Source organism: Podarcis muralis, chromosome 1, assembly GCF_964188315.1.
Source record: "Podarcis muralis chromosome 1, rPodMur119.hap1.1, whole genome shotgun sequence".
NCBI lineage: Eukaryota > Metazoa > Chordata > Lepidosauria > Squamata > Lacertidae > Podarcis > Podarcis muralis.
Genome location: NC_135655.1, coordinates 117,908,926 through 117,932,918, shown reverse-complemented (window position 1 = coordinate 117,932,918; position 23,993 = coordinate 117,908,926). Strand labels below are relative to the sequence as shown.

Below are 23,993 nucleotides of genomic sequence, written 5' to 3'. Positions count from 1 at the left end.
AAATCTATTTTTGTGCTTTTCGGAACCATGTGCCTTCTTTTAATTTTAAAGCTTTTAATAACTATTTAACATAGACATCCCTGACAGCTTTGACTGATTCAGGCTCAGATACACAGACGTTATAATGAGTCACTTTTAATTAGACTCCACAGGGATCAATCGGAGTTTGATTTATCGTCTAGAAGGTGTCAGTGTTAACTAAACGGTTTAATTTTAAATCATTCTTCATTTATAAACATGTCTCTCACCTTACATTGGCATTATAGATTCAGTTTACTGATTAGAAGGGAACTGCAAGCTAAGTCTAAAGGCTTCGCTAGTTCAGAATCTGAGGACTCAGCTGTACAGCTGCAAATAAAAGGTTTTAAGTGTGTTGTAAAGTGCAGTATACAAATATGACACTAGATGGCGAAAGTGAGCTATGGAAATTCAATGCATTTTTTAAAAACATTTTTTTAAAAAGCATTTTCACAGAGGTTTTTTATATCTGTGTAAGGATGCTTCATTGATGCAGCAGTTTTAATTCACCCTTTCCATCATTGCAGGGGTAGCAAAACTTGGTGCCAGCCCATTTGTAATTTGTTTTCTTTTGTTTTGGGTAAACAAAACAAAACAAATCCATAAACACTGAGGAAGAAAGTTTGTCCGTGCTTTTCTTTCATGGGCTCCACTCCAGCAAAGCACTTAAAAGTTTGCCTAACTGCATGTGAAATCTGGGAAAATTCATGGCTTAGCAATTGAATTTTCAATCTATCCTTCTGGCCATATTCAGGCTAAGATCACATTTGAGTTACCAAGTAACTTAAACAGGCTTATTCAATCAAGTGAGGTTTATTAAATAAAAGAATCGGTTGTGCCAAAACTGGAGCTTGAACAAACAACATCTTTTCATTTCCCAAACAGAAATTGCTCTGCGGTTCTCTTGAAGAATTCCAGACGGGCAACTGCGGAGCAAAAACAACAAAGAGTCCTATGACACCTTAAAGATTAACAGATTTATTGGGGGGGTGTTTTCATGGGATAGAGGCTGCTTTTGCCAGATGGTCACATATCTAGACTTCTTCCTGCATCTGATCAAGTGGGCACTAATCTACGGAATCTTGTCTCACAATAAATTTGTTTTTAGGGTGTTCCGGGACATTTTGTTCAAGGAAGTTCAAGTTTGTACATGATTTTTTTTTTTATTTTTTTTAATGTTGATTCCGCTGGCACAGAATAACATCAAGGTGAATTACGGCGTGGCATCACTTGACTCGGGCGCGTGCTCCTATCTGCCAAACAAACTTCTGTCTTGTTTTGAGGAATAATACACTATTATCCTCATGGTAAAGATCTGGGAACGGAAGATCAGGTGGTCTTCAGGTTATAGCCAGAGCCCCTAGTTGAGCTGGAATTCAAAATAGGGACAGGTAGTTTGCCCGCACAGAGTTTGGTGCTCCCTCCAGTGTTTCTGTTTGTGTATGGCTTCAGAGAGTTCAGATTTGGTAGGCTCACCTTTAAATGTGAACAGAATCCTAGATCCCCAGTTGCTAAGAAGTCATTCATTTTCATGCAGAGCTAGGGTGCATAGCTGTCAACCGTCCCTTATTTGGCAGGAAACTCCCTTATCCCAGCACCATGTCCCGCTGCTGTCCCTTATTGATGATGTCCCTTAAATTTCCTGGGTTTCAAAGGAAGCAGCAGATCTCCCTCCCTCCCTGCCGGCCAGGGAGGAGGGAGGCTCCAACTGTGTTGCTCACCCAATAAGGAGTCTAAGAACGACTGGGGGGTGGAGCTTGCATGCCTTGTGCCGTGTTGCCTGGGGATTCGCCTTTGCTCAGCGCTTCCCAGCGGAGAGGTGATGGTGGTTTTCCTTGCTGCATCCCATTTGCCGGGTTGCTGCACTGTGGGAACCACCACTTGAGGCTTCGTTTGGCTGCTGGCTGGGCTTTCTGCCTTTGGCTCGGAGGGCTCAGAAGTTGAACCTACCTGTGCTATGAAAATCCCTTATTTTCAAGGCTGCTGGTCCCTTATTTTCAAATCTGTAAATTGACAACTATGCTAGGGTGATCCAGGGCTTTTTTTCAGCCGGATCTCGGTTCCGGCACCTCTCAGGTGTTCATTCTAAGAGGACGAGGGAGGTGTTCATGGCGAGTTCCAGCACCTCTTTTTCCAGGCAAATAGCACTGGGATGATTTCCCCATTTTTGTGCACTTGCTTTGGATGGGAGTTCTATACTAACCCAGCCGCTCTTGTTCCTGTTGTCTTTCCTCTGGCCAACGTCTGCTTCCTCTCAGTTTTGCTGTCTGGCAGCTAAAGCTGAGGTCTTTTTGACAAGAAGGGAAATGAGGATGATCTCATTCTCTGGCCAATGGCTTGGGCCAGCCTTGACTTCCGTTGACCACAACCTTCTTCAGGGGAGAAGGTGACCTCTCAGCGGCCCTTATTCCTGTGGCAGCAGAGGAATCCTTGCTGCTTCTTTTTCTTAGTAACAAAGATCCCATTTTCTCTTCGCAGGATTCCCGCTCATTCCGGCCTGCATCCATGCTGTAGCAAGGATCCTATATTACAACGACAAGTAAGTCAAAACGCAATTCAGCCTTCTATCTTTGGAACAAATCTCAAGAGCACCTCTGTAATGGTTCTAGGGGTTGCTTGTGTGTAAATCAACGCCACCCTTGGCTGGTTGCCTGAATGAACCCTTTCTGTCTGGACAGCCACGCACCACGCATCGCTGGCAGAATCTGTTAATGGGCATTTCTTGAACTTCTTCCAGCATAGAAGCTCTTTGACACCTAGTCTCCGCCTACTTTCCCTGTGCGGAAGCCTTCTGCGCAGGGAGGGTGTGGGCATCGGAGGACCCGTGCTCTCCCCACTGGTTCCCGGCGAGGAGTCTTGGAGCCACCTCGCCGATTCCCCCATCTGCCCCCCTTCTCCACTGGTGTTACACTGATTTCCTTCCCCAGAAGATGTGCTGCTTCTCTCCCTCCCGGGACGCTCTTCGGAATCCCTCTGGAGCCCTCCCTCTCCCTCTGGCTCCGATGGCAGTTCCCTGACAGCCTCTTATGAGAGAGAAGACAGATTCTTCTTCTTCCCTAATTCTGATTTCTTCTCTGCTCCCTTGCAGCTGCTGGATCAGTTCAGAGACTAATCTATTGTACATCGTCCATGGTCCTATTTGTGCTGCTTTATTGGTATGAATTTTTAAAATATTGTATTTTTTAAAAAATAATCCTGGTTTTACGTCTTGGCTTTCATGAGGACCAGTATGATTTCCTACTTAAAAGGGAGTAGGCCTTAAAGCAGGGGTTTGCAGCCTGAGTCCCGGGTGCTGAATTTGTCCTTCTTCATCTGTCCCTTGGGACACATAAATCTGGCAAGATGAACCTGTTTAGATAGATGGAGACAATATTCCTTCTCCCCATAGGTTTACAGTCCAACTTCTTGCCTGAGTTTGGGGTTTTTGGTAGTGATGATCCACACGCACCGTGTGTGTGTGTGTGTGTGTGTGTGTGTGTGTGTGTGTGTGTGTTATTAGTTATTATATTTCTGCTAACTAGCTTCTCTGTAAGAAGAATACTTGCTGAAAAGTTTCAGTGTTCTGGACAGTGGATGCAAAATGGCCTGCTTTTATATTTCATCAAATAATTTATTTTGATATTCACTGCAATTTTAATTGCCAAATAGTTTTTATTTTTTTAAAAAATACTTATTAGACTGCAATTCTGCAGCTGCTTTGAGGCTGGCTGTCAGCACAAGTGCAAGAGGTGAAGATCAACAGTGAAACAGAGGCACCCTTGGGAAGTGGTGGACTCTCCTTCCATGGAGGTTCTTAAGCAGGGGTTGGATGGGCATCTGTCATGGATGCTTTCGCTCAGAGTCCTGCATTTCAGGGGGTTGGACTAGATGACCCTTGGGGTCCCTTCCAGCTCTACAGGCCTATGATTCTATCATCCTCAGGCAGAATTATACTTACGCCACCAGAGGCCCATGTGTACCCAGAAATCTCCATCAACATAGATGTTCTGCTCGCTGTGTTCCACCAACAGCCAAAATGAGCTTGTGTGCGTGTGTACTAGAGTAGCCAATAATCTTCCAATTCCCCTGAAATGCCCCCCAAAAATTGGCCCACAGTTATGGAAAATTCCCTACCACTACTGCCAGCATCCTGCCCTTGCTTCCATAAACTGGCAGAGCTGTGCATGCTGCGATTGTTCTGCCATAGAATTGCCCGCAATCCAATAGGATTTTCACAGTGAGCTATGGAGCCTCACCCAAAACAAGTGTGTCGATACTGTATGACAAAATTTATCCATGTTAACACTGTCCTTCTGCTTCCCTTGTAGGTGAATCTGTTTTTCCTCTTGAACATTGTGCGAGTGCTGATCACCAAGCTAAAGGTCACCCACCAAGCAGAATCCAATCTCTACATGAAGGCTGTCAGAGCCACCCTCATTTTAGTGCCACTTCTGGGCATCGAATTTGTACTGTTTCCCTGGCGGCCCGTGGGCCCTATCGCCGAAGAGATTTATGACTATGTGATGCATATCCTTATACACTATCAGGTATCAAATCTGCATATGGAGTTTGCACTTGGGGGTACAGGAATGTCAAAAAAGAAAATAAAAAAGGAGTGATGTGCTCGTGATGATAACTGATCCAAATGCCCCTTGCGAGCCTTGTCAGATCCACTCCAATTTTTGTTTTGTTTAAGCACTGTTGATAGGGTGGTGCTGTGGTGTAAACTACTGAGCTTTGCCCTTGCCGATCAGAAGGTCGGCCGTTCGAATCCCCATGACGGTGTGAGCTCCCGTTGCTCAGCCCCAGCTCCTGCCAATCTAGCAGTTCGAAAGCACGTCAAAGTGCAAGTAGATAAATAGGTACCACTCCGGCGGGAAGGTAAACGTCGTTTCCGTGCGCTGCTCTGGTTTCGCCAGAAGCAGCTTAGTCATGCTGGCCACATGACCCGGAAAAACTGTCTGCGGACGAACGTCGGCTCCCTCAGCCAGTAAAGCGAGATGAGCGCCTCAATCCCCGAGTCGTTCATGACTGGACTTAACTGTCAGGAGTCCTTTACCCTTACCTTTAAGCACTGTTGATATATGCAGTATATAATGCGGGTGGCACTGTGATCTAAACCACTGAGCCTCTTGGGCTTGTCGATCAGAAGGTCAGCAGTTCGAATCCCCATGACGGTGTGTCCCAGCTTCTGCTAACCCAAGCAGTTCGAAAGCATGCCAGTGCAAGTAGATAAATAGGTACCGCTGTGGCAGGAAGATAAACAGCGTTTCTGTGCACTCTGGTTTCCATCACAATGTCCCATTGCGCCAGAAGCAGTTTGGTCATACTGGCCACATGACCCGGAAAGCTGCCTGTGGACCCTTGGCCTGAAAGCAAGATGAGCGCCACAACCCCACAGTCGCCTTTGACTGGACTTAACCGTCCAGGGGTCCTTTACATTTTAAACCTTTACTTTATACAAAGCTGATTCACAAGGATTGGGGAGGGGAGCAGACAGTTGTTTCAATATTTTCTTCCTCTAAGAAATATGCCCTCCACTTTTCACAGTTTTGCAATGCAGAAGAAATTGTGCGGCTGTGTTTGTATAGCTGGACCATAGCCTTGAAACATACCGTATTTTTTGCTCTATAAGACTCACATTTTCCCTCCTAAAAAGTAAGGGGAAATGTGTGTGCGTCTTATGGAGTGAATGCAGGCTGCGCAGCTATCTCAGAAGCCAGAACAGCAAGAGGGATTGCTGCTTTCACTGCACAGCGATCCCTCTTGCTGTTCTGGCTTCTGAGATTCAGAATATATATTTTTTGTTTTTCTCCTCCAAAAACTAGGTGCGTCTTGCGGTCTGGTGTGTCTTATAGAGCAAAAAATATGGCATTTCCCTCTACCCTGCATTTAGGCCCTGATGTTCCTGAAAATTAGATCTTTTCAGCTCTTTACCAGTTGCTGCTTTGGCACCTTTTTCTTTTTTTAAAGGACCTTCTTCCTAATAACCAGATTTGTCTGTTTGAGGGTGTTTCCAGCATTCACCAACCGGGTGAGCTGCAGATGTTTAGGACTACAACTCCACTCAGCCCAAGTCAGAATGAAGTTAGCAAAGGCGGGTGCTGGTAAGAGAAAAACATTCAGAGTGAGGGCCTCACTAGAAAAAAAGGGCAATCCCCCCCCCCTTTTAAATTAATACTGAAATATACTCAGAGTCGCAAAGTGATTTCATGCTCTTTATTCAGCTCATAGTGGTGAGGAGGAATGAATGCCAGTCCCCTCAAAGTATCTGCTTTATATACATTATTTACACAATGGGCTGCACATGATTGGCTAATTCCGGAATTCTACTGTAAGCCAATCAGGTTGTGGATTCACTTCTATCTGGAGCATGATTGGGTAGTTCCTGCCAACCAATCATACTGCTGCATTCTTCTAGGACCAATCAGACTGCTGCATTCTGAATCCTATTGTTCTAGGACCAATCAGACTGCTGCAGTTTGGATCCTATTCACTCAGTACATAACAAATACACATTTGTTCAAAAGTTTAAAGGTAAAGGTAAAGGGACCCTGGATCATTAGGTCCAGTCATGGCTGACTCTGGGGTTGCGGCACTCATCTCGCTTTATTTGCCGAGGGAGCCGGCTTACAACTTCCGGGTCATGTGGCCAGCATGACTAAACCGCTTCTGGCAAACCAGAGCAGCGCACGCAAACGCTGTTTACCTTTCCGCCGGAGCGGTACCTATTTATCTACTTGCACTTTGACGTGCTTTCAAACTGCTAGGTTGGCAGAAATTCAAAAGTTAAAGGTAAAGGTACCCCTGCCCATACGGGCCAGTCTTGACAGACTCTAGGGTTGTGTGCCCATCTCATTCAAGAGGCCGGGGGCCAGCGCTGTCCGGAGACACTTCCGGGTCACGTGGCCAGCGTGACAAGCTGCATCTGGCGAGCCAGCGCAGCACACGGAACGCCGTTTACCTTCCCGCTAGTAAGCGGTCCCTATTTTTCTACTTGCACCCGGGGATGCTTTCGAACTGCTAGGTTGGCAGGCGCTGGGACCGAGCAACGGGAGCGCACCCCGCCGCGGGGATTCGAACCGCCGACCTGACGATCGGCAAGCCCTAGGCACTGAGGCTTTTACCCACAGCACCACCCGCGTCCCATTCAAAAGTTACAATACAGCTTTTTCCACTGTCATAATATCACAGAATGAGCACTCCAATCTTCAATCCCTCGTCACTGTCATGTTGGCTCACCGAATACCCTCAGTAGGAACCCAACTACCGATCTGGTTTGCTAGATGTTTCCACTTAATATATTCCCTGCACAGACACCTCTGGTGGCATTAAAATATCCTGTTCTTCTTCAGTAAAAGAGAATGCCACCAGCGTTGCAGAAAGCAGCCAAGAACCAGTGCAGAAAGCAGCCAAGAGCCAGTGCAAGAAAATGTGTCCCTCTGAGTTTCTGAATCACCCTTACTTGCATCTGAATTTTATTAAGTGCATTTGTCTCATCAGATTTACAGCTTCTTGTTTTGTTCCACAGGGCTTGTTGGTGGCAACCATTTTCTGCTTTTTTAATGGCGAGGTACAGTAACTGATTTCTTTACTTTTACGAATGAAGGTTCTTTCATATCATGATACAGTTGTGTGAAATGCTCGTTGGCCCTTGCTTCCATTTTCCACCACAAAGCTGAGGAGAAACATTTCTTGTAGCCCTGTGAACTCTGTGTACATGGTTGTTTGCCATACTATTTGGTACCGTTGGTCTGTACTTACTCCTGACAGGTCTCTCCAGTGTCTGGTTATGGTGTTTCTGGCTGCTGAAAGTAGGTGGGTTATGAGTTCTTTGTGGTGTAAATGGGCATTATTGTCTTGGAAGATGTTTAGTAGGGCCAATTCTGGGGTGATTTCTAATACTTGTAACCAATAAACTGAAACTGACACGGTGACAAATAGAAGAAGATGCCTTCAGCCAGGTATGGCTCCCATTTGTTACATACACAGCCGAACAAAACAATGACAAAAATCCACCAAGAGCATACAATCAATATGGCTAACCTGACCCAAAACACCCACCCACCCCACTCACACACGAAAACAAAGACCACCACAGCCAATCACAAACAGACAACCACACCCTGGGCCAACCCCAACCTCTCTCACCACCAAAGGAACACAAGTGAATAGCACAGAACCTACACAAGCAACGCTGACACAAAACCCTATATATATTAAGTATACAGTGGTACCTCGGGTTAAGTACTTAATTTGTTCCGGAGGTCCGTTCTTAACCTGAAACTGTTCTTAACTTGAAGCACCACTTTAGCTAATGGGGCCTCCTGCTGCCACCGGAGCACAATTTCTGTTCTTATCCTGAAGCAAAGTTCTTAACCTGAAGCACTATTTCTGGGTTAGCGGAGTATGTAACCTGAAGCGTATGTAACCCGAGGTACCACTGTAATAGAAACACCGCCACCCAACCCCACCCATCTCTCCCCCCCCCCCTTTCCCCCTTCTTCCTCCTAATGTCTCAACAAATGAAACGGATCTGTAAAGAATGGAGGAAAAAAGAGAGATAGAGACATTGCACATACTTTTTGTAAACTAAGAAAATCTTTAATAAAAATACATTAAAAAAAACACTCCGTATACATGGTGAGCTGCTATGCACAAAAGACTCAAAATGTGGGACAGTTTCCACATAGCTGGGTTTTGATCAGCTCCCACAGTGACCATTTCTTCATGTACCTCACAAACTACTTGGTCCTCCTGTGCAAGCTAGGGTTATCGGTCTCCTTTAGTCATTCGCTACAGAAAACGGATGTTGGGATGAGATGGAAAATCCCTCTTGAAGAAGGAAATACACTTCCGTACCATTCAGTACTGGATTCACAGAGGAGTGGTAATACCATGGAGAGTCTGTTACCAATAAATGGATTCCTGGAATTATGTGGCTCGAATTCTAAGTTAATTTAAGGACGTTTGTGGAAGGAAAGTTTCCCTTCCTCTGAGACCAGCAGCTACTTACACACACCCCAAAAAACCCTTTCTAGTGGGGGGGGGGGAGTGTCAGGGGCCCATTTGGGATGGGATGCAGGGAACGGAAGGGGTGGGAAAGTGATGGGAAACTTTCCTCCCATGGACTTCCTTAAATTATATTGAAACCCCAGTTTATATAAGCGGCTGTGGAAACACACGGATATTTCTGTTTCCTCCAGTGTGATGAATGTGCAGCAATGCACCGCTTCTGCCTTACCGAGAACAGGGGGGGGGGGGGGCGGATAGCAACTGAAGCATCTCCCCATAAAAAGGAAAAGCCCAAAGAGGACATGGTTGTGCGTACAATTTGCACATACAGTTTGCATGATGTGCAAATTTAGACATCACAGTGATCATTTAAACAGAATTCCAGTACATCCCACCATAGTAGTAGTAGTAGTAGTAGTAGTAGTAATAATAATAATAATAATAATAATAATAATAATAATAATAATAATTTTTATTTATACCCCGCCCTCCCCAGCCGAGAACGGGCTCAGGGCGGCTAACACCAAGTATAAAAACAACTTAAAAAACAAGATTAAAATACAACATTAAAATGCAGCCTCATTTCAGTAGGAACTCAAATCAAAAACGTTTTGTGGGATGAAAACATCAAGTCTTCACCAAGGCTAACTATCCAGACTGGTCCTAAATGGGCCAGAAAAAAGCCAGGGAAGTCCCCAAATAGGAGTTCCATCACAAAAGGAGAAAGGGGAAAAAAGTAGGGAAGACCATGAGCAAGTTGACTGGTGTGACAACTGAATCTGCTGCTCACAGCAGCTTTAGGCTCCCTCCTGCTCCTCCTTACTATGGTTGTTTACCTTTAAACCCAACTCAGACAGGAAAACCCTTCAAACAGAGGACGACTCTAAACAGAAGACTGACAGCCTTTCGACTAGATGGTGGCCCTCTATGAAGTGGGGTACAAGGCCACTCTAAATGGGGGTGGTATTATAATACTAGGGTAGGGTTGCCATATTTCAAAAAATAAAAACCAGGACACCCCGAAAGTTGTTGGTTTGGTGTTTTTTTTAAATAAAAATGCCAAAAAAAACCACACCGCGTGCTATGAGTTGCTCCTCGAAGTCAAGTCGCAACTGTATTAACGGTGTTAAGAAAAAGGAAACAAACTTGCAAGACGTTTCCGTCTTGCGAAGCAAGCCCATAGGGAAAATCATCTTGCGAAGCCGCTCAAAAAACAAAAAACCCTTTCGTCTAGCGAGTTTTTTGTCTTGCGAGGCATTCGTCTTGCGAGGTACCACTGTAATATAATAAAATTTATTTTTTTTATTTTCAACTTCCCAACCCATTTTCCGTGATGTTATTCTTATACCCTTTTTGCTGAACCTCATCTTCCCTCTTTTTTCATCATTATCATGACACAATAATCTCACATTCTTTCTGTTGCTCGTAGTTCGAAGCCTGGTCGTGGGTTCTTCATATTGTAATATTCTCACACTCACACACACACCCAAAAAACCCAGCCATCATTAAATTCTCTTATTTTAGTTTTGCTGATTCAACATAGCCCATTACTTTCCTTATCCATTCTTATTTGGTGGGAACTTCTTCATCTTTCCATTTCCGAGCATAAGGTATCCCAGCTGCTATCGCGTCCAATATTTGACAAAGCAGATTCAGTAACCTTCCACTCCCGATGTCAACGGTTCTTTGAGGGGATGGGTTCTGCATACCTTTTGCCAAGGCTGCTGGTAAACTCCATTTCCTGTTGCACAGGTGGCCTCCCATATTGTATAAACGGAAACTATTGTAAAACAGAACATCCTTCCATAGTCCTTCTACAAACAAACGCAGGCCGCGTGTGCCTTCATCTGTTTTATCCCATGTATTTTTAAACAAGGTAGGAAAGCAGACTGGGCTCTATTCAGGAAGCGGCGTTTCCATCAACGCCACAAAAATGTGAATCACGTTTGCTGATTGAAAACTCTTGCCAGATTATGCAGATGCATAACGTTTAGAATGCTACGGTGCTTTAAACCATGCTGAACATCTCACGTTGGCCAACATGTTTTGGGGATATTTCTTGTTTCCATTTGTACAGAGGTCACCAGGCAGTCTCCCACCCAGGGGTCACCAGGTCCAGGCCTACTTAATTTCAGAAACTAAACCAGAGGATTTCAACCTTTTCGAGTCCACGGCTCCCTTGACCAACAGCATTCTTTGTGTGGCTCTCCTTGAGTCAGTTCATGAGGAAGGATTCCACCATTGTGTCTGTTGCTGTTCACACTGAGGAGGAGGAATAAATAAAAAATTGTCCAGTAGCACCTTAAAGACCAATTTAAGGTCCCACTGGACAATTTTTTATTTATTTCGACTGCGTCAGACCAACACGGTTACCTACCTGAATTGAGGAGGAGGGAATTCCAATTCATGGAATCCGTGCCTCCGGTCCTTGAGCCCCTGTGTTATTCAAATATATAACCTATTTGAAATTAGGAGCATAAGGTGAAGACAGTGCCAGATTATCAAATAAGCAGAGTAGGCACCAGCCTATGACAGCCGATCAAAATAATATTGATTTGATCTTGAAATTGGTTTATTAAAATTCTTTTGTTTGTTTGTTAAAAAAACACACACCAACATATTAGAAGATAATTTCCTGGGGGAGGCGGCTCCATGGGGTTTAATCCAGCACTAGGTGAGGAAAGCAAATGTGTGCCATTTTCTATGTTTCGATTTCTGGGAATGGAGTTGAGAGATGACCTAACCTGGGGAGAAAACAGCAAAGAGCTGATGAAGAGAGCACAGCAGAGGTTATATTTTCTGAGAATCCTCCGGAAAAATAATCTCTCGAAAGACCTGATGATGGCATTTTACCATTGTACTGTTGAGAGTGTATTAACTTATGGTCTGTGTGTGTGGTTTGGGAGCTGCATGGTCAGGGGAAAAGCAATGCTGTCCAGGGTTGTAAAGACTGCGGAGAGAATAAATGGGTGAACTCTTCCCACCTTGGATCAAATCTATGCTTCCAGGTGCCATAAGAAAGCTGCAGAGATAGCGCAGGATAGTGCACATCCCAGAAATGATCTCTTTCAGCTTCTGCCTTCTGGAAGAAGGTACAGGGTTATAAAGACTAGGACTAGCCGCCTGAGAAACAGTTTCTATTCAAACGCGATTTTGGTTTTAAATGCAGTGTAAGGTAGTCTCTATGGGAGTATATTGTATTTAATTATGGGGTATCAGAGTTTTTAGAGGGCTAACCAGGCTGGGATAGCAGGCTTGTTGGTTTCTGAATATCTGGTGTAGATTTTTAATTTCATTGTTCTGTATGGGACAATGACAATAAAGATTATCGTATCACACTGTATTTCTGATATGGCACCTCAGGCAGCCATCTTTGTCAACCTGTTCTCTGTCCTCTTCTTCCCTGAAATAGGTCCAGTCTGTTCTGAGGAGACACTGGAAGCAACACAGGATCCAGCTTGGGCACAGCTTTTCTCACTCAGACGCCCTTCGCTCGGCTTCCTACACAGCCTCCTCGATCGTCGATGGTCAAAGCTTCAGCTACAATCGTGAGTGCTTCCTACACAACCCGCCTTCCTACACAGCCTCCACGATGGTCGATAGTCAAAGCTACAATAGCGAGTGCAACTGGGAACATACGAACGGGAAAAGCATTTACGACACGGAAAACGTTGTTTTTAAAGCCGAAAAGCTGTAGGGCTGATCAGCAAGGACTCTTTATTCCCACCCTCATGATATTTTGAGTGGATGACTCCAGGAGCCAACAAGACAGTCCCACCCACCCTCCCACCCACACTTTTTTGGTCAGTCTTTGAACTCGGTTACTCTTGAAGGATGCGACGGATTTTAATTTCTTTCTCACATGTGGTCATGCCTTGGCATATCTCAGCATGTGAGTTCTTGCTCTTTGTTTGTACACTGGAGCTGGTCTTGCCCACCAACTGAAGTTTCATGCTCTGACCTCTGGATGCCCAACCGTCGGGGAAATACTGGCTGAAGTTTTCATGGGGATCAATCAAGCCCTAGATCTACATATGTGTTTTGTACATATAGATATGTGTCGGGATAGATAGATGTTGCCTCTTCAGCTTCTCCCATGTAGACAAAGTGGGCAATTCTTTTGTATGACGGGAATCAAGGGAACTTTCGGTTTATTTTCAGCGGTTTTGTATCATGACTAGGGGTTGTCCAGGAGGTCGTTTTGTATGCTCAGAAGAACTTGTAAATGCTGTATTTATCATGTCGTTTCGTCTTAAGTGCAGCCAACAGAGCAACCTAATTAAGTATTGGAAAGGATGCGATGATTGTAAAGTATTCTACATGTTGACTGTGCAACATTTAACTCTGACAAAGATAGATATAAATCTGCAGTATAGACAATGGCTCTGATTTGATTGGCGTTAATCAGTGACTAACCTGCTCCATTGGCTTCAATGGGACATGCTACCCTTACTTGAGATTGAGGCCCATGGAATTAGGTGTGCACAGCTCCTGGGTATAGATGAACAGGATTGGGCCATTAGTCACCACTTGCTTTCTCCGACCCAATGATTTGGCTTGTATTGATCACTATTTTGAATGGAGGGAGTCGCAAAGCCATGGGGAATCTTTGGGCCTGAATGCTATGCTATGCTTCTTCATCTTCTCATTCAGCTCCTCTAAGGAATTTCTCCATGGAGCTTCCCTTTCCTTTTTGCAGAAGGATCTGTTTTTGAATGTGCACAAAGCGAAGCGAATGCTTGGACCGTAGTTCCGTGTGCTCCTTGGTGCACATTGTCGAATAGAATAAATGAAGTTTGCACTAGAGACAGTAGCAGGTTTGTATTTCGTAAGAAGAAGAAAATCAGGCACTTAAAACTCACATCCTGTGATGCACAATGCAATGCAATGCAACGCAACACAATACAACGAATTGTTTCCAGCTGGTTTGTCTCCTGGGTCCTAGATGTTTCAGCCAGAGCAGATTTAGATGTATTGCAGCTGCTCACTCTTCTTGTGGTACAGAAACCCGACTGACTATATACTGATGGGAAAGGCAATGATCGGAGAATGAGTTGGCCATAGCTAAGTTGGCTCTTCAGAACGCAATAGTGGAGATGGGTACAGGAGCCCTGACCCATCCATGAGTTGACTCAGGTATCATCTTTTCTTATGGACCCAGGAGTCTGCATTGGCAGTAGCGCTGACAGTAATTTGGTATGGAAGGCATAGGACAGGGATTAGGGCTGGGCAATATCTGTTTTTCAACATCATGGTATATTGCCAGTCAAACGTTGCGATAGACCAAGCTATCACAATGTTTGAAATAAGGATGGAACTACCCGTATTTTTCGCTCTATAGGACACACTTTTTCCCCTCCAAAAATGAAGGGGAAATGTGTGTGTGTCCTATGGAGCGAATGCAGGCTCCTTGGCTTCAGCGATAGCAACATGAAGCCTCCAAAGCGCTCTGGAGGCTTCGCGTTGCTTTCGCTGAAGCCTGGAGAGTGAGAGGGATCAGTGCGCACTGACCCCTCTCGCTCTCCAGGCTTCAGGAATAGCCTCCTGAAGCCTTCGGAGTGCAGCGCAAGTTCCCACCGCGGTCCGCAGGCTTCAGGTTCCTTTTGCTGAAGCCGGGAGAGCAAGACTCTCCCGGCTTCAGCAGAGAGGGAGAGCTGTGCAGCGCCCCTTCAGCGAAAGAAGAAATGGAAGGGGCTCCGTTTCTCCTCCCGCTTCACTGAAGGACCACTGAGCAGAGAGGGGGAGAATTTTTTCCCCCTTGTTCTCCCCCTCTAAAACAAGGTGCGTCCTATGGTCGGGTGCGTCCTATAGGGTGAAAAATATGGTATATAGAGGTGAACCATAGGGCTGGGCAGTATTTGGTTTTCAGCTTTGTGATACATCACCCGCTAAACATTGTGATAAACTGATCTATCACAATGTCTGAAATGAAGACGGAGCTGTTTTTAAACTTGCTGATGTATCACCAGCGAAACGTCACAATATACTGATATATCACGATGTCTAGGTATGCAAAGACATTGACCGGCCTCGCGGTCCTCCCCATATTGTGATTTTTTACATAGCGTGTACGCATCATGATTTGCAATGTATTGCCAGGTCAAAAACTATGAAGACAATCTCGTGATATGGACTTCGAACTGGACTTCAAATCGTTATATTGCCCAGCCCTAATAGGGATAGTTTTCTAGAAAAAGAGGTGCTGGAAAGCCTGCCTTGTTCTCTTATAATGGCAATCGCACCCACCTGAGAGGTGCCGGAATCGAGTTCCGGTGAGTTCCGGCTGGAAAAAAAGCCCTGGGGATGAGGAACCTGCAGCCCCTCAGACGTTGCTGGACTGCAACTCCTCTCATTCCATGTATACCCCCTAAAGTACTTAAATCCAGCAGAAGTCAGTGGGGTGCAATATAGCTTAACTGCATGCAGGAAAACCTTCTGGGAGACTTAGCCTCTTGAGGTCTGCAAGTAAGTGCGATATTCTTGTTTCTCACGCCTTTCCCAAACTTTATTCTGCTGTCTCCACTTACACTGAGAAGGGCTTTACTCTGTGGATAATACCACTGGTGCATTTTAAAATGATGAGGTATTTTTATTTTTATTTTAAATCATGTATATTGACTAGCAGGAAAAAGCTACGAGAGCACGTGGACCTAGGTGAATTAAATTCCCCAAAAGACTTAGGAACAAAGAAAATGGGCATGCGGGGGGGGGGGGCAGTTTCTTTAAAATAAATAATATTTAATGTGGAGAAAAAATGAGAACTGTCGAGTCACTGCTACTGGTGATGGAACAGTCTCATACCAATGTGGTTCTGACTTCTTATGAAAGGACTGCCAAGGAGGGAAATGAAGCCCCTTTGTCTTTCTCAGAACAACATCTGCCTATAAATGCCACAGTGCAATGTGAAGTGTTCAATTTCCTCATTTTTTTTTCAAGGCTGCACATTAATTGTCATTTAACAGGCTTCAGTAGGCAGCTAATTTTGTGAGCCGTTACAATGCTTTTGAGGCTTGAAAAAGCTTTGAATGGTTGCCGTCACGATTGTATAATCATATTCAGATGCTTTAGGGAAAGCTCGGCGAATTCTTGTTATTTTGTTATTTAGGATGGCATTTGACGGAGTAATGAAATGTATTGAAGCGGCCTTGTGGTGTTACAAAATTAAAGTCGCTGGGTTCTTGGAGCCATTCCTGTCATTTGAAAAAACATGGATTTATTCAGGGTTGTGTGTTGCCTGTGATTCCATGGCAGTAAAGTCTACAGCAGCCTTTCTCAACCTGTGGGTCCCCAGATGTTGTTGGACTACAACTCCCATCACCCCTAGCCAGCAAGGCCAGAGCCCAGGGATGATGGGAGTTGTAGTCCAACAACATCTGGGGACCCACAGCTTGAGAACCTCTGGTCTACAGGATTCATGTTCCTAAGAATATCTTCTTTTTAGAGTTATAAAAAAAATGGTTGAAAATGTGTGTTCTGGTCTCAGAATCCAGGGGTCGGAGGGAAATCTTCCACAGAAAGATCCTTCCGGTCCCTTTGGGTACCTCCTCCTCTCCTTGCCTAAATTATGCAAATATATTCTGTTTTATATAGGTCACAGCATTCGGATTTTGGGTGTAAAGGAGTTTTTAAATCTAATTAGCTGACAGCGCTGTACTTACAGTGTGTCATCTGGAAACACATCTGGGCCTAAAGTTGCACAATAAACATGTTTTAATTCTATTAGACTCATCTTTCTTGGAGAGATGACACACAGATTTGCCCTACCCACGGTGTCACTGAAGGACACATGTTTATTTTACAATTTTCTTTTCTGTGGAGCTTGCTCATGGGTGTGGTACCTCAGGGTCCATCCCTTCCTTTTCAAAAGCCATACAAGGAGAGCTTTGAAATGTCATTTTGTCTGTAGATTTTAATCTAGCAGGCTGCTGCGTTGGCCCAAATCTGAGGAAAACCAGAATCGTTTCATTGCATCCAAGGCCAAGCTGTTGGTCTGGGGACATGCTGTGATTTTCTCTTGTAAGCAGGGCGAGAAGGCTCTGGATATGCAGTGTGGAATCGGGAATATTTATTCCAAAGGAGACAATGGAAAGCCCTGGAAACACAGAACTTTGGATTGTGGCCATGCTTGCCATGATCCACCTCAACAACAGCCATTCCTTTCTTTATTTCTAAGTAACTCCGCCTCTGCTCCCATCCCCCCTAAAAAAGAATTCTAAATTTCTTTGAGACCCACATATCATTTCCGTACACTGGCCTGGATGTTAGGTCATTGTAACTTGAGTGCTACGACGCTATCAGCTGAGGCCTTTATCAAACCTGCGTGGACATTACGTGATCCAGCCATCACTTGTGGGTTCTCAAGTGACTACAGTCGTACCTTGGAAGTCGAATGGAATCTGTTCCGGAAGTCCGTTCGACTTCCAAAACATTCAGAAACCAAAGCATAGCTTCTGGTTGGCTGAAGGAAGCTCCTGCAGCCAATCAGAAGCCACGGAAGCCCCGTCGGACGTTCGGGTTCCAAAAGAACATTCGCAAACCGGAACAATCACTTCCGGGTTCTTCGGCGTTCGGGAGCCAAAACGTCCGAGTTCCAGGATGTTCGGGATCCAAGGTACGACTGTATATGAGCTCTCTGTATGGAAATATATTGCAACTGAGTAGATATTGGGTGATAAGAAAGTTCTCTGTGTGGCTATTAATCAGTGATAGTTCGTTGAGACATGCAGATTGTTGTTTGATGTTCCAGCCAAGGGACAACCATGCCTGTATGAGCCAGCCCTTAGTGGCTTGAACCCAGGGTTATTCCTCACCTGCAGGGTATTCTTGCATGGATGGTGTATCCTCTTATAAATGTGGTTAGTAAACTAGCATCTTGGAATAATGGCACTTTTTGAAGGTGGTTCAACATTCTTTGACAGTCATCATTTTAGTAACCTAAGAAGTCAAGAAAGGGATTTTTTATTTTATTTTAAAGTATTTCGCCTTACAAATGGTATCTAATAACAACGAATGTCTAAATTTTAGTGTTACTAGATATTTCTTCAAATGAATGAATATCCGTTTTATTTTTTTCCTTCTGCTGCTGACGCGTTCAGTTAATAAAATGTCAGAAACTACTATTTGCGTGTGATCCTTAAAAGATTCTTAGTTGCTCTCCTTCTCCACCAAGGTTAACACACACTTCAATCTCTCCCTGCCCTTCAGGGACTTTCATTGCATTTCTGGACTCTTGGAGTTTGCACATTTTTTCCAATGCATGGTCAAACAGCAACATCCAAGACTGAATCACATTAATGGATGATTTACAAGGGCAGGGTTAGCCCCAGATTTAGGATGGAGGACCCACATCAGTGCCTCTGAAGCAAGGAGAAACCATGGACCAGAAACTCAAAAAGGTTGCTTTTTCTCACCTTTCGCACTCTGCCAGTGACTTCCTTCGCGGCCACTGGGTTTGGGTGTGCTCTTTTCCCCTCCTCTGTGAGTCCAACTGCCTGCTTGCTTGCTTTCCTCCCTCCACTCGTGGCTTTCCCTTCTGACTCCTCCCTCCCTCCCTTCTTCCTCCTTCTGCAACTCTTGCCCAATCTCTCAACCTTCCTTCCCTCTAAGAAGAAAAGTTTGGATTTGATATCCTGCTTTATCACTACCCAAAGGAGTCTCAAAGCGGCTAACATTCTCCTTTCCCTTCCTCCCCCACAACAAACACTCTGTGAGGTGAGTGGGGCTGAGAGACTTCAGAGAAGTGTGACTGGCCCAAGGTCACCCAGCAGCTGCATGTGGAGGAGCGGGGAAGCGAACCCGGTTCCCCAGATTACAAATCTACCGCTCTTAACCACTACACCACACTGGCTCTCTAAGACCCACTGGGTGCTTCGCTCACACTTCTAATAGTGCTGACGGCCAACTAGGGATGGGAGTCGGGAGGGTTACTGCAACGGCCCACACCAGGGACCAGATTCCTCCACCCAGGGGGGTAGGAAGTGCGGTGCGGGAGGGGCAGTTCACCCTGGGTATCACTCTGACAGGGGGTGACAAAATGGCAGGCAGCACTCACTGCGGGGCCTGAAGCATGCCCGAGTCATGCCTTTTGGCACCCGCAGGCTCCACACTGTCCGCCTGCTGCCTCCCCCCAGCTGTAGGACAGCTGAGGCACCGTGCGCCCCACCCCTTCCCTCTCTAAGGGCACTGTGCCCATCCTGTCCCATCTCTATGGGCTCCAAGTGCCCCATTCTGTCCCTATGGGCGGTTTGCCGCGCGTGCCGGAGAGGCTATCTACACCACTGCCTCCATCGAGATGCCCAGAAAAGCCTCACCTAATAATAATAATAATAATAATAATAATAATAATAATAATAATTTTTTATACCCCGCCCATCTGGCTGGGCTTCCCCAGCCACTCTGGGTAGCTTCCAACAAAATATTAAAATACCGCAATACATCAAACGTTAAAAGCTTCCCTAAACAGGGCTGCCTTCAGATGTCTTCTAAAAGTCTGGTAGTTGTTGTTCTCTTTGACATCTGGTGGGAGGGTGTTCCACAGGGCAGGTGCCACTACCGAGAAGGCCCTCTGCCTGGTTCCTTGGCTTCTCGCAGTGAGGGAACTGCCAGAAGGCCCTCGGTGCTGGACTTCAGTGTCCGGGCTGGACGATGGGGGTGGAGATGCTCCTTCAGATATACTGGACCGAGGCTGTTTAGGGCTTTAAAGGTCAGCACCAACAACCCATTTTTTTGCGCTGTTCCACCCTATCCTCCAATTCCCTCTGCCGCCTCATCCCTCCCTCCATGGCATCCCATCTCTGTGTCATGAAATGAGCATGGAGCCCAAAGGCTGCAGAAAGTCCCCAGATTTATACTCTTGCACTCATTCATCTAGACGCCCGGATAATTTCTGCCCGGCCATTTATTTGAGAAATTAAACAGCGCTACTTCATCGTTCCATATGTTGGATACTTCACGGCCCATCCTGAAGAGTCCTCCTGACTTCTCCTCCTTTGGCAAAGTGCGCCAACGTTATCCAGGAATACAATAACTCATCGAAGAACATCACAGGATAGGACCACTCTTAGGTGCCAACTCCCTGGGGCCCTGGGTGCCCGAGCACCCAGAAAATTCCCATGAAGGGACAGGGCACCCACAAATTTTGGTGCCAGGGCCAGGCACGCCGCATGGCACCCACAACCCTGGGCACCCACAGTTGTGGGGCCGACTCTGGGGTTGCGGTGCTCACCTTGCTTTAGTGGCCGAGGGAGCCGACGTACATGTGGCCAGCATGACTTAGCCGCTTCTGGCGAACCAGAGCAGCACACGGAAACACCGTTTACCTTCCCACCGGAGCGGTACCTATTTATCTACTTGCACTGGCATGCTTTCGAACTGCTAGGTTGGCAGGAGCAGGGACCCTGTCGCAGGGATTCGAACCTCCAACCTTCTGATCGGCAAGTCCTAGGCTCTGTGGTTTAACCCACAGTGCCACCCGCGTTCATTAATTGTCTGCAAATTACTTTGGGGTGTTCTAATAAATGTAGGTGTGATTGTTCAAATTTTAGCCCTTAAGAAGCGGAAAATAGAAAATAAGCAAAGCCTGCAATGCAGAGAAATTTAAAATGCTTTGTTGTGTCTTCATAAAAGCCTGGTTTATTTACAGATGCTCCAGATAAGAGATTTATAGGGTTGCGTCCTACAAGAACAGGCAGTGTCTGTTCCAAAATAACATCACTCCCAGATGTGAAAGTTAACAGGCTCTGAGCATATAAAGCCAAAAAAATCTGCTTCTCATGAGTTTTTTTCACCTCCCCCAGCTGCTAAAGCTGCCACAATAAAACAAGCTTCTACACCCCTAGGGTTGCCATGCTTCAAAAAGTAAAATCCAGGACACCCTGAAAGTTGTTCAGTTTGGGGGGGTGTTTTTGGGAATCCAAAAGTTTTTGAGCATTTTTTAGACACACACCAAAAAATGTGATTGACTTGGCTAAGATCCAGGACTAAGTGCCGCCTTTCAGAATTTCCCCCAGACGTCAGTTCTGCCTTTGAAATCCCTGTAATGTCCAGGAAAATCCAGACATACGGTAGCCCAAACCACCCCCTACTCCTCCCTGGTTACTGAAAAAAACCACATGAGTTCGATATGGCAGCCAGCCTCAAAAAAGGGAGCAATATGGATTGCTTTTGCCTGTTAGTTACTATTGATACATTTGCATTGGCGAACCTTACCTTCTCTGGTGACCTGGGCTCAAGCTTTTCTTGAAGCTTTTCCATCCCTTAACTGAAGTCACTTTCTGATAAACAGCCAAACAACAATAATAATACAACAACAAAAAATCAAACTTATATACATAAGAGAGCTTGGATAACCCAGTCTTTTTGGCAGGTCACAGGGGTGTGCTGTTTTGGCATAAGGAAATTATTTGTTGTTTCCTTCAAAACAACAGTCCAGATAAAAACGGATTCTGTTTTACAATTTCTGCAAAGAGAAAATGTTAGTCGATTCAATGCCTTGTCTCTCATACAACAAATGAATGTTGAGAAAGTAAGTTGATCAAGCTAACATCCTCAAATATTCAGTTTTTCATTCTTTTTATTGGAAATGGAAACAAATTAGTTTTTCTCCTTTCTTTAATCATTTTTTTATGTGTAGTAATACAGAAAGTTTGATCCCAAAAATTCCAGCAGTGGGGTGGGGCGGGAGAATACAATATATCCTGGAGGGGATAATAAATAAGAACACACAGGAGAAAAAATATATTGCAAAAGTGGTACATATATTTATTAATAAATGTGAATAAAAAAGACTCGAAAATCTCTCACACAACAATTATTACCTTCGTATGGACACTGAGACATCGTTCAATTCCAGTAATTGTATGAAAGGCGTCTCCTCCCTTCCATTAAGGGCTTACTGTTTATTTCCATGGAAGTGATTTTAAAATGTGAAACTTTATAATCTCAGGGAATTTCCTTTTTGTTCACCGAGATTGACAAATGCTGAAAGGGGTAATGGTGGTTGTGCATGTGTTTTGCTAAGAGTTGTGAAACTGCACATGCTCAGAATACTTATTTTCTGGTTCACGGAAGCTTATTCCATAATAAATGTGTTAGTCTTTAACATCCAAAAAACCTTATTTTATTTTATTTTATTTTATTTATTTCCCTTTTGGGAAAGCGGGGTCCTATTTAGAGAACTGCACCAGAACCCTCACCCATCTTAATTTGGCCTCAGTCACAGTGCAAGGTAAGATGGGAATTAAACTTTTCCCCTGCCATAGCGCCCCATCAGTTACACATACTCAAAGCAGTCTCCAACTAATCCAGGGGTCAGCAAACTTTTTCAGCAGGGGGCCGGTCCACTGTTCCTCAGACCTTGTGGGGGGACCGGACTATATTTGGGGGGGGACAGCCCCCTGCTGAGTGGATCAGCCCCCTGCTGAAAAAGTTTGCTGACCCCTGGTTTTCCAGCTTAGGGGGGAGGTATGCTATTTCCTCCTGCATCATAGCCAGCCGCGTCATCTGTGTTGGGCAACAGCTCCAGCCAATCAGCCAGCAAGGTGGGAGTGGCCGTGAGTAATTTAATCACCGGAGAGCTGGCCAGCTCCCTCTTCCTTGCCTCTCCATCAGATCACCCTACACACCTACCCTCTTTTCATGCTTTGCTCTGATATGACTTTGCTGTGGCAATTGTCGGTCGCCATGTTGTTGGAACCGGGTAGGAATTTTTTCCTCTTGGCAAATTGGCATCAGCCATTTGGTTTTCACCTACCTAGTAACAATCATCACAACTTTTGTGAGATTAGGCATTGGGTAAGCCTTTGTTTGGTTGGAGAGGAGGTTGTTGCCTTCGCCTGCCCCTCCTCAGTAAGGGTATCCCGTTAAAGGGATTTGGGGTGTGAATATTGTCCGAAGTCTGTGCGTGGGCTAGGGCCATGTCACAGCCCCTATGGGTGGTTTACGCTTCTGTGGACTCCCTGCAGACGGGCAGGAGTCTGGATATAGCCTGGCTTCACCCCAATGCCTAAGCCAAACTGCTCACATCTGTAACCAATAAAGTTGTGGCCTATATGAACCAATAAACCAAAATACTCCATGTCAGTGTGATTTATTGTTTTCCTGGGAACTTTGTGGCTCAGGTGCCTTGGCATGCAATTGCAGCTGTGGGTAGGTGGGTTGTACACACAGAATCACAAATGCTGTGCAGGACAGAAATGGTATACAGTCGTACCTCGGGTTACAGACGCTTCAGGTTACAGACGCTTCAGGTTACAGACTCTGCTAACCCAGAAATAGTACCTCAGGTTAAGAACTTTGCTTCAGAATGAGAACAGAAATCGTGCGGCGGCAGCAGGAGGCCCCAGTAGCTAAAGTGGTACCTCAGATAAAGAACAGTTTCAGGTTAAGAACGGACCTCCAGAATGAATTGAGTTCTTAACCTGAGGTACCACTGTAATATATCTGAACCTTAATCTAAAGAAGCACAGAACAGTTCCTGCTTCGTTTTTTTATTCCTTTAGACACCTGGCTTTGTGCACAGAAACAACTTTGCAGCAGAGTAGGGTGTCACTCTCACAAGATTTGAACTGGGCTGAATGCAGGATTTGTAAAGAAGGCTAAATCCCACATGAATCATTAAAACTTCTCCATGCATCCACTGTCGAAACCTGACAGAGACCTTGAAAAACAACAAAGTAGTTATTTTGTGCCTTTTCTAACTTGAGTTGCATCGCCCTGAGGCAGCACTGCCTTTGCCTTTTTGTTATTGGTGTTGTGGATGTGCTCTTCCTGTCAGTGTACAGAATGTTACCATCTGCAGTGTGAGGTGGTGAGAATATGTCCCTAGGCAGTTAAAAGTGCCTTAAGCCAGCCTTCCCCAAGCTGGTGCCCACCAGATAATAATGATTTAATAATAATGTTATTATTTATACACCGCTCATCTGGCCGGGTCGCCCCACTCTGGGCGGCTTCCAGCACATACAAAAACTTAACATTAAACATTA

The 23,993-nt window shown here is 45.1% G+C and overlaps 1 protein-coding gene across 3 annotated transcripts in view; it reads left to right on the top strand.

The window, feature by feature from the left end:
• CALCRL (calcitonin receptor like receptor) overlaps positions 1-18,128 on the top strand; it is a 91,639-nt gene extending 73,511 nt beyond the window's left edge. For 2 of the 3 annotated variants that reach the window (XM_028750200.2, XM_028750204.2), the window contains exons 9-13: positions 2,497-2,557; positions 3,107-3,173; positions 4,326-4,544; positions 7,529-7,570; positions 12,425-18,128. In XM_028750200.2, coding sequence (XP_028606033.2) covers positions 2,497-2,557; positions 3,107-3,173; positions 4,326-4,544; positions 7,529-7,570; positions 12,425-12,709 — 674 coding nt within the window. In that variant the 3' untranslated portion in view covers positions 12,710-18,128. The remainder of the gene's footprint in view (positions 1-2,496; positions 2,558-3,106; positions 3,174-4,325; positions 4,545-7,528; positions 7,571-12,424) is intronic. The other variant, XR_013390393.1, reaches the window with a different exon arrangement.
• The last annotated feature ends 5,865 nt before the right edge of the window (positions 18,129-23,993 follow it).